At 36.5% G+C, this 24,119-nt stretch overlaps 1 protein-coding gene across 5 annotated transcripts in view; it reads left to right on the top strand.

The window, feature by feature from the left end:
• retn (retained) overlaps positions 1 to 24,119 on the top strand; it is a 258,244-nt gene that overhangs the window by 159,179 nt on the left and 74,946 nt on the right. For all 5 annotated transcript variants that reach the window (XM_087344255.1, XM_087344254.1, XM_087344256.1 and 2 more), the window contains exon 4: positions 23,471 to 23,543. In XM_087344255.1, the coding sequence (XP_087200381.1) occupies positions 23,471 to 23,543 (73 nt within the window). The remainder of the gene's footprint in view (positions 1 to 23,470; positions 23,544 to 24,119) is intronic.

Raw genomic sequence — 24,119 nt, 5'->3', positions numbered from 1 at the left:
TAGATAATATAATTGAAAAGTTATGTTCTCTTCCACATGTTGGAAATTCAGTCTAAACACATTTGTTTTCTACAGCCAAAATTATAATTTTGCGATTTAAATACAAAAACAGAAGATAAGATTTGTTTTACAAATTGCCTCAGTACTTAAACTTTAGTTTGAAGTTGTTTCGAAGAAACCCGCTGCCTGCCGCATTTAAACCCTGAAGATAGAGACTTTGATACTCATCTGCATATCCACACGGAGGCAGGACCTCGAAGGTCTTCACCGTCATTAGAACCTCAGGTATCAAGGACTTCCCGTGGTTTTCCCGTCCCTTCAGGTAAATTTTGGGACAGCAACCTGCTTTAAAATAGGCCACGATCTCGTGAATATGAAGCACGAGTGGTAATCACTAATGAGTGACAAACTGAATAAGAACGTAATGATTTTTCGCTTGAAATTCAAATGAAGTTGGATACAAAGCCGTTAACAGCAAACTGGGTGTCTCGTGAACGCGTCTCGCTTCATTCACCCAGGTACAGGGGCTGCTTTACCTAATTTTGCATTATAATTGGGTTTAGCTGGCTCGGAAGTGAAGGGCGAATAAATTAGCCGTGGTTTAATGTGGTTGGATGGAGAAAAGTAAAGGGTCGAAGGACTTGAAGTCAGATGCTGTACGGGACAGAGAATCAGCCAATGGATTCCACTACCCCTCCACCGTGAAGTCTTATATCGGCTGTTATAAAACATCGTTGTCCTTAAGTATTTTAGTTATATATTATTTATCGACGCATTTTCAGTGCGTCAAACTATATAGCATCGAATGAATAATGAAGTGGAGAATATGTGGAAGGTCATAACCTAATTTAATGCCTGGAGGAACTGAGGAAATCTACGAAAAACCTCAGTGAATAGCTTGTCTCCGGGCCTAGATTTGAACACGAGATCCCCCAACCAATACGAAGGAGGAATGCTAACCACACAACGATCCGAATTTTGTATGGGTATTTGTGTTTTGGAGAAGCGTTTCAACTTTGAAGATTTAAATTAACGTCTTATCTTATATTTTCATCTTTAACTTCTGCTTGGAGCTAAACTTTCAATTCAGTCTTGGGCATTATTAATATTTGTTATTCCTTTCTAACTAGCCTTCTTTCCGTCTTTGCTTTAACGTCAGTGTAAAATAATTGGGATAGAAATTATTATAGTCTATAAATTCTCATGATTCTTCGTCCTTTCAGCAGAGATTATCGAATGTTTTCAATTAAGCAGTTTGAAATATCAGTGATATTCCAGAAAATGAGGTAATCAGTTGAAATGTGTGACTAAGTTTTACTGCGAAAAGATATGATATTTGTGTGAGTTGGGAAGTAATCTTGGATATTGTTTGTAAGAGAAACAGAAGATAGATTTATCTTGTTAAATTCTAAAGCAAACATCTGGGTTACATAAAAATTCCAAGAGTCATGACACCTCCTTGTTTAAATATTAACTTTCACAACGTGGGTCGAGATGAAATGTTTTATAGGTAAACTGGTTATTTGAAATTGTGTGAGGGAATTGATGAAATTAATGTTTAGTGCAATGTTAACATAAGTATTACTTAAGGAGACATCCTTAGTACAAAATTTACAGATCTAGCTAAATCAAGATAAATATACGCGTTTTATAACAATCTAATTGTTTTAGTATGCTGGCGAATTATCGAATAAATAAGTACCTACTATGTAAGACTTGAGGTTCTCACAGTACCTACTACTCAGTATTTTTTCAACATGTACCAAGAGTCATAAGAGTTTTTTTAAACATACATTTACAATGCAAAACTTTTGATAAATCTTATTGGATTAGACATTGTAATTGAAATTACCTATTTTTTATGCCTTCAGGTTTTTTCTTTTATCAGTTTGCAAGCACTTTTTTGGGATTTTTCCCGTTCTTTTACTATGTGGAATAAATCACGTGATAAACTATGACTTATCACTTGACCGTGCGTTTGCAAGGACAGAAATTAATAAATTGTTTGCTGTTGGGGTCTTATGAAGTGTGACAATGTGAATCGTTTAATGTTTGTAGAACTATGTATAGCAAGTTCAAATCCCACACTTGCAATTATGGATATTCCCGTTTATCTACATTGACCTTCGTGGTCATTGGCTGTGTGTTGGGAATACCCTGGTACCTCGTGGGACTGAACAGAATATAAATACATTAACCGTCATCTGAAACTATAGAAGAATTAAGGCTCAAAGTGAGAGGAATAAATGCGAGAGAGAAACTTGGGAATATCTAGAGAAAAAGTATAGAAAATTGTGAAAATATCCACTTCTTCACAATCGCCTGTCTTCATATTTATCATCTTCATCAAATCACCATTAATTAAAAGGCATAATTTTATAACCAATAATAATTTCTAGGGAATTAATGATAGCTGATAAAATTTGAAGGGAATTTATATTTAAGGTGACACTCCTAACAGACTATTATCGTGGTCTTTACTTCCTTCAAAAGCTTATGGTTTCTTAGTCGGCCAGATATTTGTGAATGTTAGTAACAAATCTATATTGATTGCATTTATGAAGAAATTCAGAGAAGATTAAATTCTGGAATGTCAATGCAATTAAACACTTTTTCCTCTTCTATTTCCGGAAAGCAGCTTGGCGGAGAACATAACTAACAGCTGGCGACGTGTCGTAACATAACAAGAACGTCGATAATTTTAACACAATTTTATGAAAAATTAAACGAACGTTGTACACCTTCAAATGATACAGCTTTGGCTGATTTACCTGCCGTAGAACGCATTGCGTGTTTAGCGCTGACATTTAATTTTGAAACCAAGTGATAGCAATGGATAGTGACATAACACACTGAGAAATTTGTTCTCTCTGTCATTATTATGAAATATGCAGTGGAAAATAATGAACAAAGGACATCACAAAGAACACCGAAAAATCAAATATAATCAGGTACACCGCTTTCGTTAAAGAGAACATATGTGTATCTCACTGTAATTTTATCCAATGAAGACCGTGAATGTATTTTTCATATAAAATTTTCGTAGCACGAAGATTCTGGCGTTAATATTTAAAAGCGGATCTAAAATTGCGGTAGAGCAATTTTTCCTTCCACGTCCTATATGTTGAGACCTGAAATTGGTCGTTTTACGGTCTACTCTTTCCAGAACTTGAACAGTGCGAGGAGAAGCGATAGAACCCAGTTTGCATGTAGAAGCGTCTTCGTGTTCATGCTTGCAAAAATTCGAGGCTTGATTTCACTCAATCATTTTAAGCACGAAGTTTTAAATAATATTTAAAAACTCAGTTCTTACCGCAAAGAAAACACACCACTTTACCATTACAAATATCAAATGATCAACGCTTTTTTCGGATATAATCGCCTCTGAGATTCATACAAAATACATAGAAATGCACTCTGTAGGCAAATTGCAGTGTTATTGAATGTTAAATCTGGTAGTGGATGCACGTAGTTACAACTTATATGCAGGGATAGGGTAACAATATGTAGTTTTGCATAACTGCATATAAAGAATCACATAATCAATGTTAGAATAATACATATGTTACAAAAACCCATCTGTGTAATATAAAATATGATTGCATCAAATTGCATGTATTATGGCGTCTGGTGGCACTGAATTATTAACGTTCGTTTCGTGACGTAATCAGAGGTCGTATCTACCGGGCGGACTCACATGATGATTTTGTCATAATGCATTTCTGTCTTTCAAAGCAGTACTTTATTATAGACGTGAGGTAAATCTGTCATGGCAGCCCGCGAGGTGTTAATAGACGCGACGGACGGAGGTTATATCTACCAGTGATGTACTCCACCGAAACGGATGGAACGTCACAATTCGTGGGGCTGAAATGTGACCGTTTCTTCTGCTCAACGGAGAATTACATTTATAGGACAACGCTATAAAGTCGATCGTGTAACCAGGCATCACAACATGAATGCTTACGGGGAGAATAGAAGTGAGACACGGCACATTCCCGTCTCCTCGCCGAGTTTCGAACCCGGGGTCTCCCGAGTAACTAATTACATAGGACATAATCCTGGTGAAACTGATAGTCGCGTAGCTATCTAGCTATTGAAGCAGGTCTGTGACTTTTGGGAAGGGTCATCTGTTTACAACAACCGGTCCTTGTCCTGAGAATAAACCTACCTTCTAATCGTATTTCCCCAATATAAATTTTAATATTTTTCTGCCATCTGTTTATAAGTCCCTCGAATGGCCTCTTTCCTTCAGGCTTCCCAGCTAAACGTTTGTACGCATTTCTCATCTACCCATGCTCTCTTTGATTTGATCCTAAAATTTGGCGAGGAGAACAAATTTCGAAGCTTCTCATTATGTAGATTTCAGTTTTGTTTGGCACTTCGCCCGTCTTTGGACCAATATTCATCTCAGCACCCTGTTCTCAAATACCCTTATCTGTGTTCTTGTAACATGGCAGACCGTGTTTCACACCCATACAAAACAACAGGAAAAATCGTGTAGTTTTATCTCGACGTTTTAGACGGAAGATGGGGGGACACGAAAGATTATAAACTGCCCGGAAGCAACCATTTATGAAATTTTGTCTATTCATTTTGGAATGTCCTAAATAAGAAGCAAAACTTCTGCGTGTTTTGAATAATAGCAAATTGAAGATTCGTGTGTGTGGGGAAGAGATTATACTGACGACCCCGAATGAAGCTGAGTATCAAACGTTGTCTGCTACGTCTTGGCGCGAGTGTTGACTGTAGACATTCCATCCCCGATTGTTTGCCTCTCACACACATAATACCCCTCTTCAGTCGGCAAGCCGTCGTCCCGTAACACCAACCTTCTTCTCGGAATGCAATTGGAATGAATCTTGGATTTCCTGTACCAGGCAACTATTCAAACAAGAGGCTGGACGGAACTTGTGTTACTTAATGTAAATGTCACTTCCAAAGTTGAGTAGGTAAAGAACTGGGCTGACTGCACGCAAGAAAAATGGCGTGTGTGTGTGTGGGGGGTGGGGGGAGACGGTTCTTTCTTCTATTTGAGAATCACGAATTGACCCTTTCAATGCTGAAAACGACGTACCTCGTTTATAAAGTTTTTATGCGGGCTGTGTTTATTACTTAGTGGTCCCTTTTAACAACAAATTAAGGCCTGTATGTCATAGCATTTTTATATATGAAAATTTATCAGTTGCCCCATACGTCAGCAATACTTAATTAAGTTATCCCTGGTACTTAACTAAGTACTGCTGATATATGGGGGGAGTGGAGGTTTATCTCTTTGCATTAACCTCGGCACTAAATGAGGGTGAGTGGTTAGCATCATTCTTTGTTACCTCCGGGGAAAGAACCCCGGTACACATCGAATAGGATAATGAGTGAACCCAGGAGTTGGTATGGACGTTGTGATAAAGATAGAAATCCTGCCGTACCGGGAATCGATTCCCAGTCGTCTAGATTGTGTACTGACTCACATATCTGGTCAACACAGTTATTATGGAAACCTAGAAACTGAAATATTCATTTAAAAGTGAAGTTTAGAAAGTAAAGTAGCAAATGATTTTCTGGTGTTCGATAATACGTCATAAATTATTTTTCTGCATAGTTCCCCGTGGAGACGTGAACTTGCAATGCTGTGGGACGATTTTCTTGTCTGACTGTCCATAGAAGTCATTGTCCCTTTATTTTAATCATTGTTTTGCAAAGTGTTAAACTTATATTTTAGTTTTGTTTGAAGTACGTGTTTTGAACTGGAAATGACAAAAATTACGAGCAAATTAGCGCGAAAGACGACTGCGTAGAATTCCTTCTTAAATCAAGGGCTGTTTTAAGGCAGTGGTGGACCCCGGAGCACTACAGGATGGGTGGGAAGTAAGTAGGCATTATATAATCGCTATACATTTGAAATATAGAGGTTATAACCATTTCTCAATGCCTACTTACTTCCCACCCACTCTGTATATGATCTTGGGGGTTCCCTTTCTTCAGTACTCTGAAGATGGAAGCAGAATGCTTCTCCAAAATGTTGGTCTCTAACTACAAGTCGTTAGGTTATTACAATTCACAACCCAGAAGACGACTAATATCGAAAAAGTTGAAGAAATATACTATTTTCATGCGATATGTCGAGGCATGGCAGTGTGTATCAGGCGTATGCATGAGAAGGGAGATTTTAATGGGTAATGCAGTATTAAAGAAAATGTTTGGAAAATTCCATTTATCCCTCTTACATTTTTTAGTACTGCTCTGAGAATTTTTTGGAATCGTATGGAGGCCTGACAAATGAAAGAAGTGTTCACATAAATATGTAATCTTCATAGAATGTACAATACAGGAAAAGAGGACAGGCGCTTTTGCAAATATTGAGGCAGGGACACGAAGAATTCCACTCTATCCTTCACCTTATTTTAGGTTTTACTTGAGACGAAGCCAAAATAAGACAGGGAGATGTAACTCTTGTTTGTCTATTTGCAAGTCTCATGTTTTCATTGCTACGAAAAAAAGTTAATATGAAAATCTTTTAAATAAAGAATGCATGTTTACTGCAGTTCTGTTTAAAACGTTGAATTGACTTGAAGTCCTGAGATTAAAATGCATTTACGAAAATTAATGTTGCCTCTCGTTTTATATATGTCTCTGGAGGAAGAAAGTAAGTCAATCTGAATAACTTTATTAATTATTTATTTTATAACGCCATACGTAGCTCAGACTACATGATAGGATCATAAATAAGCAATGGATTGGAAAGAAGCAGACAATATAATATAAAGTACTGCCCTACACATGCTTATAGAGACTGAAGAACACCCCAATAAACCTCCTTGGGCCGGAGTTTAGGTAAGATTTAGCCTGGAATCACAACTGTGTATAACAATTTCTGTAAATAACGTGGCCCATACATTACTCCGATAACATGAAGTATACACACGCTCAAATTGCATTTTCAACAACGAAATGCCTTGCGCGGAAATTTTTTACGGTATTTATAATATTTTATCGACATACACGTCTGTTCTTAACGCTCTGGTGAGCCCGACTATGTCCGTCTGTCGTGAGTTTTCTGGCATATGGGTAGTCCGCATGGCAAGGCCATTGTTAAGCAACAATATTAGCTGAGATCATTGTCGGAACATGTTCAAAAATGATGTCGGAATACATCAGCGCAAATAACGCCTTTGAAATGCTACCGTAATCCATGATTTGTGGTCTTAATCTGGAACAGAAATTGAATGGGCACTTTTCAGTGAGGTTAATTTTGATTTGAGATTCTCAGAGTGGTGAGTCCGAAAATGACTGTTATCTGGGTTTTAGCGCCGTGTAGTCTAGTAGAAGTTCACCAACGTTTCGGATTTCCCTTAGCCTCCATCATCAGGGCCCTGACTGTACGGTTTTACAACCCAGAAGATGGTCATCTTCATATATTTCCGACAGTTTTATTTCGCGTGTGAGTATCACCTTTTATGACATTAGTCGTAATATGTAGATGTTTCCAAACTAAAATACCACTTGTGTGACCGCACAAATTCGCAAGGCATTTTTCGGAACTGAAGCAAGACGAATCACAATAAGCCTGATTGCTTTTTGTTACTCTTATTTCATCTTTGGACGAATTTTTGAATAGAATTTAATAAATTAGGTAAATTCACATGGTGACTGAGCTCATAATTTGAAATACCTACTTACATTTTTTTATATCTTACCGTGAGACTCTGCACTATATTGAGTCCCGGGTACTTCTTTGAGCTATGATTCAGATGTTATATCTGGTTTACGTTCACTGACGGGTGAAAATATAACAAGGCATCTCTCCTGAAGAGATAACTATTGTTAAGGGAACTCTGACATGAGAATTAGAACGTCCACGAGTGATTTTTCATACCCTCTTCTCTTTTAGAGGTGTCCATGCGTATGTAAGAGGTGGTATCCTAATACGAGTTTGCGGAGCCGAAGGTAAACATCGGAAGGAGGCAACAGACGGAGGGATGAATAGTCCCTATAGAAGGGCAGAGGTTGAAGATCAAGTTGGGTTTGAGGTCACACAAGTTGTGCAAGTATTTTCCTGTCAAAGGCAAATAGATTCACTAGCTTTGTGTGAAATACGCCTTGGGCTGAGAGAATATAACAGATGGACCCTAACGCCTCATGTATTTCCTTTCACAATTAGTCCTCTGATATTATAAAAAAAACACCAGGACGTACCGCAAAGAAAACAACGCTTTACCATTTCAAAGACGAACTTGATAACGATGTTTAACGAAATAATCGCTGTTTATCCTGGGAAACATGATAAACCCATAAATGAAGATTTATTTAATAGAAAATCAGGTGGTTCGCCTTTTTACCACTCGGTTTAGAGGGTTAATTTCTCTCTATTCTGCTGTTCGACTAGAAATAATACGTTGTTGTAGACGTGCCTGATAATTATGGAATTAACGCCAGGTTTCTTCCAATACATAGCTGGATAATGTGTTTGTATTTAGAAAAATATATTCAGGTTATTAACTGTTGTGAGCGTGATGACTGGTTACAAAGACAAATACTTTATGATTTTAAAATCAGTTATTCTGGAAGAATACAAATGGCACAGTTGGAAAATTCTTGAAGTTTTTCTTTCTTTTTTCCCCCCCTTGTAGGCAGACCACGTTCCACGTACTAACACGTCAGAACTTGCAAAATTGTCGTAAGGAAAGTGCGTAGGAGTCTTAAGTGATTTCAGTTTCTGGAGCTGTGTCAAGTCGCAGGTTTACACACAAAGAATAATACGTAATAACGTAATTCAGAAGCGAATAAGTGCGCAGTTTCTAAACTCAGTTACGCTAGGACAAATTCCAAGAGACGTGCATTGAACACCTTAAAAATAACAGTAAAAAGGGAATCTTATGCAGCCTGTGTTTACGTTAACGATGATACCAGCATCTTAGATTATAAAGCTTCGAATATAAGATGATTAGTGCACAATGAATTGGAAATGTTTTGGAAGGAAGCGGTAGTGGCCAAATTAAAGTTACTAGGTCAGAATTTGATTAAAGAAAGCGAAGAAAGTCTCGGGTTTGTCGGTCTCCTGGCCGAGATTTAAACCCGTAACCTTCCGAACACGAGGCAGAGTTTAATGTCTACGCCCCTATGCATCTTATCAGGCATGGTGCTTGGTCACAGGGACATGTATCTTATTTAAAATAATTTTAATTTTAAGGCGTCAGGTTCACTTTACTTTATTTTATTTGGGTGAATATCCATATCCTAAGTGAAAATTAATGGCTGCTTGTAGGATATCACGTGGTCAGAACCTGGTGCTGTCGCTAAAATGTCTCTTCGCCGCATTTGTTTTGAATTTAAAAAAATATTTTATAGGTATTATAAACTCAAGTAATATGTAACATGTTAAGTAGGCCACGATTTATTCCAAGTTCTTAATTCATTCAGAACCTTCGACCCGTAAGATATGCTGTTGGGCTAGTATCGTTAAATAAACTAAGAGACAGACAATTTCCTATCTGATATAAAATATTAGGAAAATACTGGAAATGTGGTTGTTATGTAAGACTTTTTGATGATTGTTATATAAAGACAATGAAAGTGTTCTACATTTTTCCTACTATTAAATCATAATCAATTCATTGTTGTCATGTCACTTGTCATTAAGTTCTTTTACAGTATCAATCTCAGAAAAGAACCACTAAAAATTAATGTATACGCACAGATAATACTGTAGGTTTTTTTTACCAACGATGGGTTACTCCAGAAACACGTTTTAATATTATAGGTTTTGAAATAAACCCTAAATGTCAATTAAAAGGTAGTAGTTGGCAGTAGGTATTTGCCAACAGAAAAAGATTTCTTTGTAAATCCCTAAAGATAGCGGTTGTAACACACCCCCATTTCATGTTCGCATCTCCCCCCCCCCTCGCAAACCCCCTATCCTTCCACCTTGCTTGATTAAGTAGAACTGCCCTCTTTGCTTTGACATATGAATGCGTGTCATCCTTGGTTAGACTTTTTCCTTTGCTGTTGCTTGGCATTTTTCAAAGCTATTCTACGTATAAAATCATAGAGTAGATGTTCTTTCTAAATAGTCCACATGTGTTCGTATTCTCACAAGCAGTTTGCCCGCCTGACACAAACGACGCCTTGAATATCTTTTTTTCTACTACGTTTTTGGATATTGGAATGATAACCTTCTTTTGTAAATCAAGTTTAAATTTATCTATTGTTCATATATTAGATACGTCGAAACTTCCGCAAAGAACCTATACCTAGTAGCTGACCTAGTTAGTAGAGAGTCTATTAAATTAATATTTAAAATATATGTTATATGTTACTTTTAATGAATTTATGTGCAGTATCACACATGTCTTACGTTCTATGGACTGTGGATGATATGTAATCGTTCAAGTTGATACTGTGTCATTCATGTATTCCTGGACAAGATGTATTTACAATCTGATTGGAGTAAGGGGTAAGCATATTTCGCATTATCATTGTTATCAGCTTTATGGTTCATTTTGTTTTGATGTGACTACCTTTCATTTGGCTTCCAACGGTCTGGCCCCATCTGTCTTGTTTGGATATTCTGTATTTGCTTTATATCTCTTCATATTTTGTGTTTTGAAAAGCAACGAGACGATAATGGTTTTGGAACTGAATATTAAAAAGCATTCCCTTAATTTATTCCTCTCTCAATTTATTAATGAACCCGTTCTTTATTTGCTTTTCGTTCCAATATTTATTTTTATTTTCAAAATATTGAATGCGTATAAATATATTAAGGCGTTGTTTTTGTAACACACTTACGAGAAACGAAAAAGAAATTTACACAAAGATTTAGTAGGTAAAGCTGAACGGAAGAGACAGCTAAGGGGTTCAAGTTATAGAAAAAATTGTAATATTGAAATTTATCTACAAAGTTAAGTGAACGTGGAGACCTTGAACCTTCGAGTTTGTTAGGGGTATTTTAATCTGCTTTTCATATAATATCCGGAACGATGGAACTAGAATGTTATTACTTCTCTCTTTCCCCTATCGCAATTCGCGGTGATCCGATGAGTAGACTTACCACAGAAGAATACTTGATCTGACGTCCAGGAGCGGTGTCTTAGTAATGGATTTGTGGGACTTAATTATTTTCCCATCTATGCACAATTGAGTGATAGGCCTGTATAGTACAGTATAACGTTAAACAATCTATCAATCAATGTTGGCATTAGACAGCCATCGATTCGTTGTTAGGGGTAATGAATTATTTCGGTAGCCTCTTTAGGGCGCCAATCACGAACGATTTTCAAGGAGGCAAGAAGTAGGGGCAGACCGTTGCAGTTGAACGCTGTTTAACACCCAATTCAATCGGTGAGTCTGTTTGAACAGGATGTACACTGGTTCTCTTCAGCAGGTGGCTTGAACCTCTTGTCAGGGACAGGCAAGGATGAAGACCAGTCTCGTTTATTACCAGGGCTTAAAGGAAGGGATAATAATGTTGAGGACTGAGCATGCATGGATTCTTGGTTTCTTTCGTTTGAAAGAAAAAAGAACAAGTTTTTGGTTATAATCGTGTTTTGGGGGAAACTACATTGGAGACGACATTCAAATTTATTTTTGAATAGAGATTACTGGACCTTAATCCTGTAGCTTGATTTGTTTAGAGTCGTGATTCATAAACTGCTGTCCGTTTGCTTACGTGGCTACTGGCTCACCTCATTTAATATCCTTGAAAGTAGATAAGGAATTGACAAAATACGACCAAGGCCATATTTAGTGAAGCATTGTTAATAGCACTTTTACCTTCTTACGAATAGCATAGATAGTATTATAAATGCAAAATGATATTGTCCCCGTGTTTAAGCACCATACTGTTTGAGGCTCGTGAAGGAATGGTACTATACCTCCACACATTCCTTACCTGGACAGTCGCTTTACCGCCGGTTAAGAGCTTCTTTGAGGTGGTGAGTTGGCCTCAAAACCTGTCTAAACGGGGCGGCGAATAGAAAAGTCTTTGCTGGGATCGAACCTAGATTATCCAGCTGGTTATCACGCTGTAGACTTAAGTATAGGTTATTCCATTTAAAACATAAACGGAACAACTGCACATGAACCCCTTCACGTAAAAAAATATGAAACCAGTGTAAATATTACCTTCAGCAAGCAATATGCTCGCAGACTATGCAATTTATTTTTATAAATTATGTTGTTATTATTTTGGGTTTTTTTCATATTCTACTTAAAATATTTGTTGTGTAATTAATTACATTGCTAATTATTCGATTGAATTATTCTTGCCTGATCTTGAGGCTTGTAATATAAAATTTCACGTTATCTAGGGATTGTAATTGTGGATTGATTCTGTTTGTTTCCACATCGTCTTCTTCTTTTCATCACGGTTTTATGAGCAGAATCTGTGTCCCTCTCACGGCGTATCCAGGAGTATTTGAAATCGATGGAATCGTTCCATTGGCGTGGAATAAGCTGTCGCAATGCATCGCTTGGTTGACTCTCCTTTTCTTACCCTCACAAAGCACCGCGCCATCTTAATCCCTGCGAGAGTCTTCAAAGAGACGCACACCAATCACCAGTACCCACCATATCCCTGGCTGCAGTGATTATAGGGTTTTGGCGCTACCATCGCGTATGGTTTTACAACTTTTTTGAAAGAAGAGATTGCGAACCGTATTAGAGGAAATATGTCTTGGCTTCTGGGTTGCAGAGCATTGTAGTCTGTTAGAAGTTCACCAACGTTTTAGAGGTTCTTGCTGCCTCCATCATCAGGGCTCTTCAACCCAGAAGACAGTCTTCTTCTTACTAACCGCTGTGAAAATCTTATATCCTACTTGTATTAGTGGATATTAGAGCGTGGATTAAAATTTAATAATCGTGAATGGAAGAGGCCATCTGGAAGACCTACGTATAGATGAGAAGACGGTTAAAACGGTTTTAAAGGAACTGATCGGGAGTGTAATGGATTTATCTGCCTCAGGATAGAGACTTGTGGTGAACTATCGTGATCACGTTAATGAACTTCTGGGTTCTATAACACGCGTTCTTTTTATTGACTAGCTGAGCGTACTGTAAGCTTCTGAAGACAGGTTCTGCTTCAAGAAATAAGTTGTTTCCTAGTTTTGTGCTGGTTTCTCATGCGTGCAGTTAAAACATTTTGTCAGCAACGTGTAGTCATTTTATTTGTCTACATTAGTGATCAGTAAATCATCATTTAAATGACTGTGTTGTTGTAGCATTTGTGGCGGCAGAATTTAATGTTCAGTCCGGTACCACAAAACTGCCACAAAATGTGCTTCCTGGTGTTTGACTCCAACGCGAATAGCTTGTCATTTGTCTGTTCCTGATACCTGCATGATTACACTTTCTTGCCGGTCACCTGATGTCTGTTATTCAGTTGCCGTGATAAATTGTTTTCCTGCACATTAAAACAATGTCGTCTATCTACCCTCACAAAACTAATTAGTAATACACTTCTTATCGCCGTAATGTAGAATTTTCCTGGATGACGTTTCCTGTGCGATCATTATTCCTTTTTGCAATTTGGTGTTACTCAGAACAATTAAATAAACCCAGCGGGAAAAAAAATCGATAACACCGTAAACAGGCGTGTGGAAATTTTATATAGAGTTGACATATTTACTGGTAGGTTAGATAACTGGTAAGGTCCATTAAAATTATGTGGTGATAACATATTGGAATTAAAGAGTTTGATGCAAGAATGGCATAGTTCCAATTTTTTATCTTCGAGAACAGACAGCCATGTCGAGAGGGTTCTTTGTCATTATGACATGACGTATCCTCAGGTTGTACGCGAAGAATACAGTGACAGAAATCACATTAATGTGGTAGCAAAAATGAATTGTCGTTTCATAAATCCAAATTATATCCAAATACAATTTAAAATTTAGCTATGTCTCTTTTGCGCTAACAAACTTACTTTGTTGTTTTCAAAGAAATAATAAAAGGAAATAGTTCTGTAACGTCATAAGCTTGTATCATTGGCGGAAATAGACCACTAAAGGTTTTAAAACACAGTGTGTTGGTTCATTGTTGCCCACAGACCGTCATGCAAATGTTCACAGGCCGTAAACAATGGAGGACTACGAGTGTGGCTGTTTCTAGCCATTTGATATTTAATTCCTTTGCCAGGATTGATTAAATACGTTTGGTGACAATAATGAATCTTGGATTTCGTTTTGGGGAGTTCATTGTTCTAAAAATCAATGTTGACCGACGTTTCAGAGGTTTTTACTGCCTCCATCATTGGGAAGACGATTGAAAAGGACAGTGACTTGGAGCTATTTGGGGGTTGGGGGAGTCTCTTAAAGTGTATGGGGGAGAGATGAATGCAGAAAGGAAGATGCAATGTGAAATGAGGACAGGAGAGAACGAGTAATGAATTGACATATAAGAAAAGAATGAAAATATCAAATAATCTTGGCGATGTAGTCAGAAAATGCCCCTGAAACGTCGGTGAATTGCTACGATACTTCACGACCCAGTATCAAAGAAGGCGATTATCAACAGGAAACGACATCTTCTTTAAATGAATACTCGATGATTATGTCAGCTTTATTCAATTTCTTGTCCATAAACGGAGCTTGAATATTACTGTCGTGTGAGATGTGTTCTTTCTGCGACATTGTAAGCATAAACTCACAATGGTAATTTATATTAAATGACTTTGTTACAGGTTCTTGTATTTCTGTTTTTTAAACGGAAATTAACCCAGTGGTAATTATATGTTGAATAACTCTGAATAAAATATTTAATAAGTTTCGACCAATAAACCGTGTAAACAAGTTGATCTTTGTAATTGTTAAAGTGCTGTGTTTTCTTTGTGGTACGGACTTTGCAACAATGACGGGTAGAACACGACACGATTCTTCAATCTTTGATAACGATACCGATTTATCATTACACACGATATGAGAAAACTATACATCTAAGAATCTACTTCCTTAAGTTAAAGCTTATTGTTGTCTTGCCATTTACTACTCGGTCTTCCAAATGAACGTTTTTCACAAAACTTTATTAACTATATAGATAGTAATTTGACACCCCTGATATTTCTAAATAACCAGTCGTAGGATGATGTCTTATTTCGGTAAGGGAACTGCGTTGCAAGCATAAGTGTCATTAATCATTTGGTTAGCTTCAGCTATCATTTCACGGGCTAGATAGTTTAACCTATAATATTAACTACATTATAACAGTAGGTTCTTAATACTCTGCCCGTATAAAATGCTTCTTTAGTCCACAGAATCTAAGTATATTCTGAGACTTCAAGGCACATTCAAAGGTTAAATGACGTCATTAATAATACTCGTAAACTAATCAATGCGGAGTTCCTCTCATCAACAATGTACAGTCTCGTCAAAAGTGAAGAGCAGATGTTTCCAGCGACGAGGTGAACAGTAGTTTACTGATAACGGCGCTATTTTGTATGGTTTTTTTGTTACATAATTGTGGAATCGAGACCTTATTTATAAGCTGATAGTCGCTATGCTGAAATTTAGTAGATATACAAGAATGATTTTATAACAGCGGGACACATAGAACCATCATACAAAAGTCCATTCACTGCTTTGATGCAAAACTCAAATTACACATCTCGTCATGATCTACTGGTGCCGTGTACGATGATGTTTACGACGTACGTTGCAAAATGCAACAGATAGGATAAAATGTTATTTTTAACTTTGACCGTCAAGTAGTAGCTTCATTGGCTGTGACGTTACACTGACAAGGGAGGAAATATAAACCCAGCGTAATTTTCTGTGAGTGTACACAAAGAAGCCAACGGTTAGCCGTTTTTGTAACACGTGAGTGTGCAGTGTTCAGGGTCGAAAACCTTTGCAACGAGGTTACGTGAGTGTACATCTTCAATATGATACGCGCAAAGTCCTGTGTGGTGTCACGTGAGTGTACATTTTAATGTGACTGTAACGTGCCTCAGATGACTAACTTTTTAGAATAACTTATGTTTAAACAAAGCCTGGTCTAAAATTATATCTCTTCGCCCATTGTACGTGGTTTTTAATATTATTTTTTTGGGTAATGTTTTTCTTTATCGCATTATGCTTCCTTGAGCCACTGTGTGCAATTATGAGTAATTAGAATGAATGATAAACTACCATTGTCTTCCAGTTCTCTGTGCTGTCATAAATCAACAGACCGAGTCGCAAACAGAACATTGTACTATCATTACATTGCAGAACTTGCTTGATATCAGTCGCTCGCAGGGCCATGTTTGTCTTTATTCGCCATTGTAATCGACTTTTGTGCGATTATCACAAGCCATGCACCTATTCTATTTCAGCACATATAATCCCAACCGAAATACAGAACTAAGCGACAAACTTATTAACTGATTAGTTGGCTAATTGCGTGACTGACTATCCTGCTTGAGGTTTGTAGTTTCATTCTGTCCCTCGAGGCAAATTCTGGAATTGTATCTTAAATTAAGCCACGACCGCTTATTTCCACATCCCTTCCAATTCATTTTTCACCACTATCGTCTCATTAGACGCTGTACGTCGTTAAACGAGTTATAAGCAAACACAAAATATAGTGATGATTAATCAACTAGAATAAGGTACAAATTAAATATTTGGCAAAATAATTATAATATGACAAAGTAACTAAATAACTAACAAACAGTGTTACAGATGAATGATCCAGTTTTTTTTTTGATTATTATACACGTGCACCAATAAAATGTCTTGAGGGTAAGAAATTAGAGATTACAAAGGCTGGATAATGTTTAATGAAAATCTAACTAGTTCGCAGTTAAACAGGGAGAATATACACACGGAAATTAATTGTGTCTATCAGAGCCACGCAGAATACAGAGAAAAAATTTGTTGTATAAAAATAATGACAAGGCTATACGAGTCTAGCGTAACAAGATACTAACGAAGGCTATTAACGCTTTGAAGAGGAAGCTCATTTGAATAATATTTAATAATTCAGATCGTACCGAAAAGAAAACAACACTTCATCATCACAAAGAACAACTGATTGACGCTGTTTATGGAAATAATCCCTGTTTGCTCTGAAAATCATACGGAACACATGAACACGAAAATGCAGCGTTACTGATGGTTAAAGTAGGTGGTATATATAGTTACCATGAGTGTGGTGATAATCAGTACTGTACGATAACGAACTTATCTGCATCGTGTTCTGCTCATCGTTGTACGCAGCCCGTCAGCTGTTGGTGGAATGATATAATTTATTAATCGTGGTAATTAAAATAATGCAGTTGTTATCGGTTTGTTGATGACAGTTAAAGTTTTGATGCAACAATGATCTTTTTATTTTAGTTGTAGATCAACGTCAGATGAACATTTGTTCCATTTTGAATGTTGACGGTAAAGGTAGTTTTGTTGTATATAAGAAACTTGGAAATTTATTATCGGCATTTTTCTTCACAATGTATTTTTTATTTATATTTAACAATTATAATTGTCAACGTGTTTTAAACAGAGGGCATTTCCACGTGTAATCTATCGCACTTATTACGACTTATAATTGTGCTGGGGTGTCATTAACATGAGTGAAACGTGGCAAACAAGTTATAATTTCTAGTCTTGTCTAGCCTTCAACTGTCACAAAGGCACAATACTTTATTAACTGTTATTTAGCTATTGTACCAGCTGAATGTGAATTTTAACTTCATGGTAATGAACAGTCTTTCTTGTTACCGTTTGCCTTCGGATGTAGAGTTTGGGGCATAATGTTTTGTGTGTGAACACTTTCAAGGCCAAGTGGTCAAAATTTGGTCAGATTTGGGGAACTGTGGTTTCCTGAGCAACATGACATGCATTTATTATTACTGTCTCCACCTGTTGGCGCATTATTGGGGCCAGTTAAACGTGATTTAGACAACCAGAAGTTCCTACAGTGGGGTATTCAAACGCCACTTGTGATAAAATATGGTACTAACCATTACATTTGGAGTACGCGTTCTAAAATACTTTATGATTGCTCCAAACGGTAGTGTCTTCTTTGTGAAGCTAATACTTGTTAAACTTGTCAAGAAATCTCCCGCGTTTTAAGGAACTCGCAAGTTCTTTATCGTGTTAATACCATTTCGCCACTGGGCCCTATATTGAGCCAGCTGAGTCCAATTGACGCTTACATTTTTATTTGTTAAATTTTGAGGAATTTAGGTATTTGAAACTTATGTAGCCTATATACAAACAAGCTTTTAGATTTCATGAGTCTTTCTTCGCATGCGTGCTAAACCAAAGCACGCGAAAGCACTTAAACACCGCGTGTTATATAATTTTAGACAATTAATATATCGATATTTTCATTTACGGGAACCATTCTTTTCGTGCGCTGAATTTATATTGATGACTGTAACAACATTTTGTAACGTCATGAAATTTCAAATACGTATTTTTACTAAAAAAATAGAGACATGTCTTTTATTAAATAAATATTTGTGTGTATATGTTTTTCAAGTCTCAGTGTATTTTATTAAGAGGTTATGTGTCATAAATAACACAATGTTGATGTTCCTGTTTGTTAATTTATTTTTCAAACAATAATTTACATTTAAGTCGTATTATGACTGACTTGAGTGAGGCTCAGTCAGGAAAAAATTAGCAGATTTTGGACTCTTAATCTAACGACGAATCAGTTACATATTTCCAGTTCTTCCCTTATCACAAAGGATATTTCTTGCTGCTTACGAATTGTACATGAATGGCAGTCTACATGTACATTTATGTAAAATAATCAGTGATTACAGAGATATGATCCACTGACTTTAATATTTTAGGTAGACGTTTACTATTAAAATTAAGATGAATTATTTGTGTTTTACGTGGAACAATTTAAACGCGTATATCTTATAGTTATTGTAAATAATGAACTGGGATAAATGCCACTTGTGTGTAAATAAATGTAATGTTTTTGACGTAGGTGATTTTCCATGCCTTAAGTATATTTGCATTTTGTCAGCGTGATTTACTTGACAGGATACATTCGGTAGTATTTTTTGTGATACGAAGTGCAAAATGGACTTCAAGGTGTGAGATACATAAAAATAACTTTTGAAACGATAAGGACGACATTTTAACTACGTAGGAGTTTAAAATTGGAAGGTTTATTTAGATATGAAAGTATAACAAGTAACACTTATTTTTTGTGATGTGGCAGAATTTGGAGTTAAGCTTAAATTAGTTGTTGGATACGATGTTTTAAGGTGGACGAAGGAGAGAATAAAAATAAGTAATGGAAATAAGATAAAAAGTAAGAAGAAAAGTTGAAGAAAAATAATGGTAGAAGGATATAAAGATAAATAGTGAGAAGAGAGGAAAATAACGAGACAAAGGAAGTGAAAATAATCTTTCATTTTTCGTAACGCTTAATAGCCAGTCCTCCATATTAACAACATGGAAGCCGTACGAAATTGTGAGATGGTTACAACACAAACTTAATCCGTTCATTATAAAGTGTTTAGATTTTATAACAGTAAAAGCGCAAACAATCCGCAACTCTAGTTAAGATCAATTTTGATGTATATTTATAATAATGAACATGGCCAGTGCTCGAAAAATTTTAGTCTGCTGACGTAATGTTATCTTTTGTTTTTTTATACAACGTCAACATCCAAAAGGAAATTCTCTGAGGAAGTTAACGTTGACAAGTCTCTATTTTGAAAAAAAATAATTATACGATGAGCCGTTTATAATATATCCACGAACGACTTTTATTATATTAGACTTTCTTCTTTACCTTCATCTTTATAGTAATTCTCTACGATTGTTGGCGGGCAAAATAATAATTTCGGGACGCAAAGCGGCCAGCTTCATAAATTATTAATAATACGACCCTCTTTTAAAATGTTACTTTACGATATATTAATGTAGATACAGTATTATGTTTTAAAAGTCCATTCAGAAATGTAAATTCAGTTGCAAGTCTTGAGACCCTTCGTAAATTAATCTATGTGTTATTCACATACAGCTGTCGAGTACGACTCACTCCATATTCGTGTTTAAACAAATTGTGGGTTAACTAATTAAACAATTTTTGAACCAAGGAATTTTTCCCGGTGGGCTCATCGATTTGTGATCACTTCAAAATAGTGTTTTTCCTCCTATGTGGCGTCAAGTAAAAATAATATGCCTTCTTGAAAGAGCGACAAGTTGTCTGCTCATAAGTACAATGAAGACTTTCCGAGTACCTTTATCCATTGCGGTACCCGAGTATAGGCCAATCAAAATTTTGTACGTACTTGATATATGCAACTTAATGAGCAAAGGACCTTTTGATTTCAAGCCCTTTTTCCCTTCGTTTCTTCATCCATCATGCCACATGATTTTATTCATACCGTCATCACGAAGAAACAAAAAATGTTATAATTAAAGCTGGTTTCAGATTTGTTAATTTCTTTTCTTTATGGTCACTATTCGAATAATTAAAAAAAGGAAATTTGATGTTCCCCTCCTTATTAAAGAAGAAAAGATTCTCTAAAGGAAATTAAAAGTGTACAGGAGGTGTGGGAGAAACGTTCCATGATTTGGTCAAGAAAAATGAGGGTTATCAGTTACCGTCTTGAAGGGTCGGTGGGCTTTTAACCCCGTAACAGCCGAGCGGTATACATAGATATTCATGGGACCTCTCTTTCTCCTGGCTGGCTGATATAAAACAGCAACCAACACCTCTCCTGCGGGTTCCCTGCGAGTTAATCTATCATGCCTTTATCGTGCGATGTTGACGGCCAAGAAATTAAAAAGGAGGAGGTAGGTTTCTATACCAGTGAATAATGAGCCATCACAGGGTTATGAAGATCGTCGGATGAATGGCTCGGACTGTATCAGTCAGACCAGACCTTGAGTGTACATCTTCATGGAGATGTGTTTTTGCATTGTACTGTTCGGGGTTCGATCTCTGACAAGGATAAGTTTAAAATTCCAATCGAAATTCCTCTTCTGGGATATTACACCATGTTACAGACGTTTCTGGGTTGCTTGCTGCCTCCATCATCAAGACGAATCACTTATCGCCGTGGTAGAGACAGCAATTATCTCTGAAACGTCGGTAAACTTTTATCAGACAGCACGGCACAACTTCCTACAAGAAAACGTGAGAACGTGAAACTTCATCACGAAATTCAATTTATTTTTGCCTACTTTGTATACACACGTAGGCCCTTCATGAAGTTGATTCAGACATTTTTTGGATGCCAGTACATTCCTTAGACAGAACACACCACCGCAAATTGTCTGTCTGTTGAAATGGAAAGCAGAGTTGGGGGAGGGTCTTCACCCTTACCTGTAGGGTGTGGGACTTGATACATCTCAGTGTACGGTTTTATACTTGACGTCTGCATGACGTTTTAATAATGAAAGCAAACCACTGGTACAGTCCCAGAAGAACTGCGAAGTTGCGAGATTCGTGTTGCTTCTCGCTTTAAAACGAAATAAATTTTAGCACGCACGTTCTATTTGCGTTCCTATAAGGCTGTTTTGTGTTCACGATGGAAAACGAAATATTGATTGAACGACCAGAGTTCGATTCCTGGCAAGGTCATGGGATGTTCTTTTTGCTAACACGTCGAGATTGCTAGACTCCTACCCAGTCTTTTTACTCGAAGATTGTTCACGGGGGCGGGGAGGAGGCAAAAGCTGAAACAGATCAGTCGTCTCTTAGGCTTAGGGGAATTTTTTGTCTTTATATTTAAGAATGGATGGTTATATTTTATTGTTCTGTGTTGCTAATTAATTTTCAGCCATTGATATCACAGACATTATCTTTCTTTTGTGTAATTAGATATGAATATCATACAAATGTGAAGTAAATTGGAACTTTCCAAACTTCGTATCAGTAGTATTTAGAGAATAATGGTTGGATGATATTAAAATTGGTGCTGAAAGAATAGGGTTTGACGGTGTGAACCAGATTCTATTTCAATTTTCTCAGCGTAGAATCCGATGTCAAACTTTGAAAACGCAGAGACGAATATTTGGATTCTATAAAAGTGAGGGATAAATTATTATCTGAATGACTATGAGCTTTTTAAGAAAGATTTTTATACCATAACTTAGTTATGATTGTTTAATATTAAAAATATTTTCCGAAAGATTGTGTATTTATTTTTCAAAAGTTTAAGCAAAATAAATATCGTAATCTTAAACAGAAAGAAACCGCACAGTTAATGAAAGAGGTTCTTCCTTTGTTAGTTAACAAGGGAGTTTTCTTTCACTTCTTGACGAAGTGTTCAAGAACCGTGGTTCAGATTATGATGCATTAGACATTTGACAGTTAGAGAGTTTTCTATTGGTATAACAAATTTCGTTGTTTGTTATTATAATGGCCGATCATTATTTTCGGTTATTGTGTTAATGATTGTCGAACACAGAAAACTAAACTGAGGTGCTTGGGGCTTCTGGTTTTAGAATTTATTGGGGGCCACTTTGCCAGTAATATCTGCGTTCTTCAACCACCCTCAAGTTGGGCTGCACACATTTATTTAGACTGAGACAGGGCCATTGTTTTATCTTTTTTTTCTGCTGGAACTTGTGATCCTGTTGATTTACGTAGATCAATCACGAGGATTGTAATGAGTTAGGGTACAAATGGGTCAAGTTTTTTAATATATTTTTTGTTTATGGCAAACAATTAATTTTGCACTCTTTGCTACATCTTGAAGCTTCTTGTGACTGAAAGAGAAGACGAACTTTTTAAAAGGAGAATGAGACGAAAGATGGGGCAATAGAAACAATGCAATAGATTGTTGTGAAGAGGCGAGAATGGGAGAGGAGATTATTAGAGGAAGAAGAAGAAATAAGAGGGACAAATGAGGTGGGAGAGAGATAAAAAGTGAGTAAAAATAAAAATAATCAGTTGTACAGTCAAGTCAAGAAAGTGGCTGATTTGCGTCGGGTGTATGGTATAACGATACTGTTTCAGCTACAGAAGTTATGTGTAACATAGAATAGACAAAGAAGGTGATCATAATATCATAGTGTATATTAGGGATTTTGAAAGAGTCTGAGTGGAAAATTACTGTGTAAATATATAATAATAATATTAACTCTTTTAAGCCGAAGCTCGTTTAAATAATATTTAAAATTTTAGTCTATACGTCATAAAAAACAACTCCTCACAAGTACAAAGATCAAGCAGTTAACGTTGTTTAGAGATTTAACCGCTATTTATTTTGAAAATTATACAAACCCGTAAATATGCTCTGTGGGCAAATTCGGAGGTATTGTTAAAATAGTGTTACATATAGTAACCGCTGGATTCATAGACTATCGTTTAAAAAATGTTTATCCTTCATTCTGAAAACCATACTAGGCTGAGTGACATGCAAAATTTTGTACGTAAAAGCAGTTGGTTGTAGTTCTCGCTGGCTTGCGAAGGGTTACAGCCGTGGTAAATACTGCTGGTTGATGGGATGAATTTGTTTTAGTGACAGTTTTTAACACTAATCTGATAAACAACGCCATTTTTCTTCTTACAGCTGTACGAGATCAACGACGATCCCAGAAGAAAGGAATTCTTGGACGACCTGTTCAGTTTCATGCAGAAGCGAGGTAAGTCCACCTACTATTATGTGACAGCTAATAACACAAAGATCTTCTGAGTTTACGGCAGACCCAAGATTATATTTTGTTGCAGTTATTGAAATCTCTGCATCTACGCATTTTAACCTTCGTTTCGTCTTATTTCACTCATTTCATTGCGTAATTATATTTGCAAATCGCTTAACTGGACGAGTGTGCTTCTCGGGCAATGCGGAAAATATTTAAATTGTGTCGTTGGCGACACTGGTAGGAAGAAATGCAAACGAGGTGCTTCTGGTCGGGTCTGACGGAGTCATCGTGTAGTGGGAATCTGGAATAATGTGGTCGGATTTGTGTTGGTGCATTTGTTAGGGCTCTTTAACACATTATGTTTAATTAAAAATAAATTTTATAAATTTCGTATTTTCAGTGCGATTTATAAGGATAATGCTGCAATAAATTATATTACTTTTTAAGTCAAGACTTTCATTTCCTTTAACTATGACGGACTAGAAAAAAATATTAATAATCTTTGTGTTCTGACTTCATTATGACTTCATATACAACGCCATTTGTTTTCTGGTTATTTTAAAAAAAAAAATAATG

This window comes from Zootermopsis nevadensis, unplaced genomic scaffold (assembly GCF_977971745.1).
Source record: "Zootermopsis nevadensis isolate Lab colony 2312 unplaced genomic scaffold, Znev_1.0 Znev_ptg000007l, whole genome shotgun sequence".
In the NCBI taxonomy this organism is placed as follows: Eukaryota; Metazoa; Arthropoda; class Insecta; order Blattodea; family Termopsidae; genus Zootermopsis; species Zootermopsis nevadensis.
This window is presented reverse-complemented; position numbering and strand designations above follow the sequence as displayed.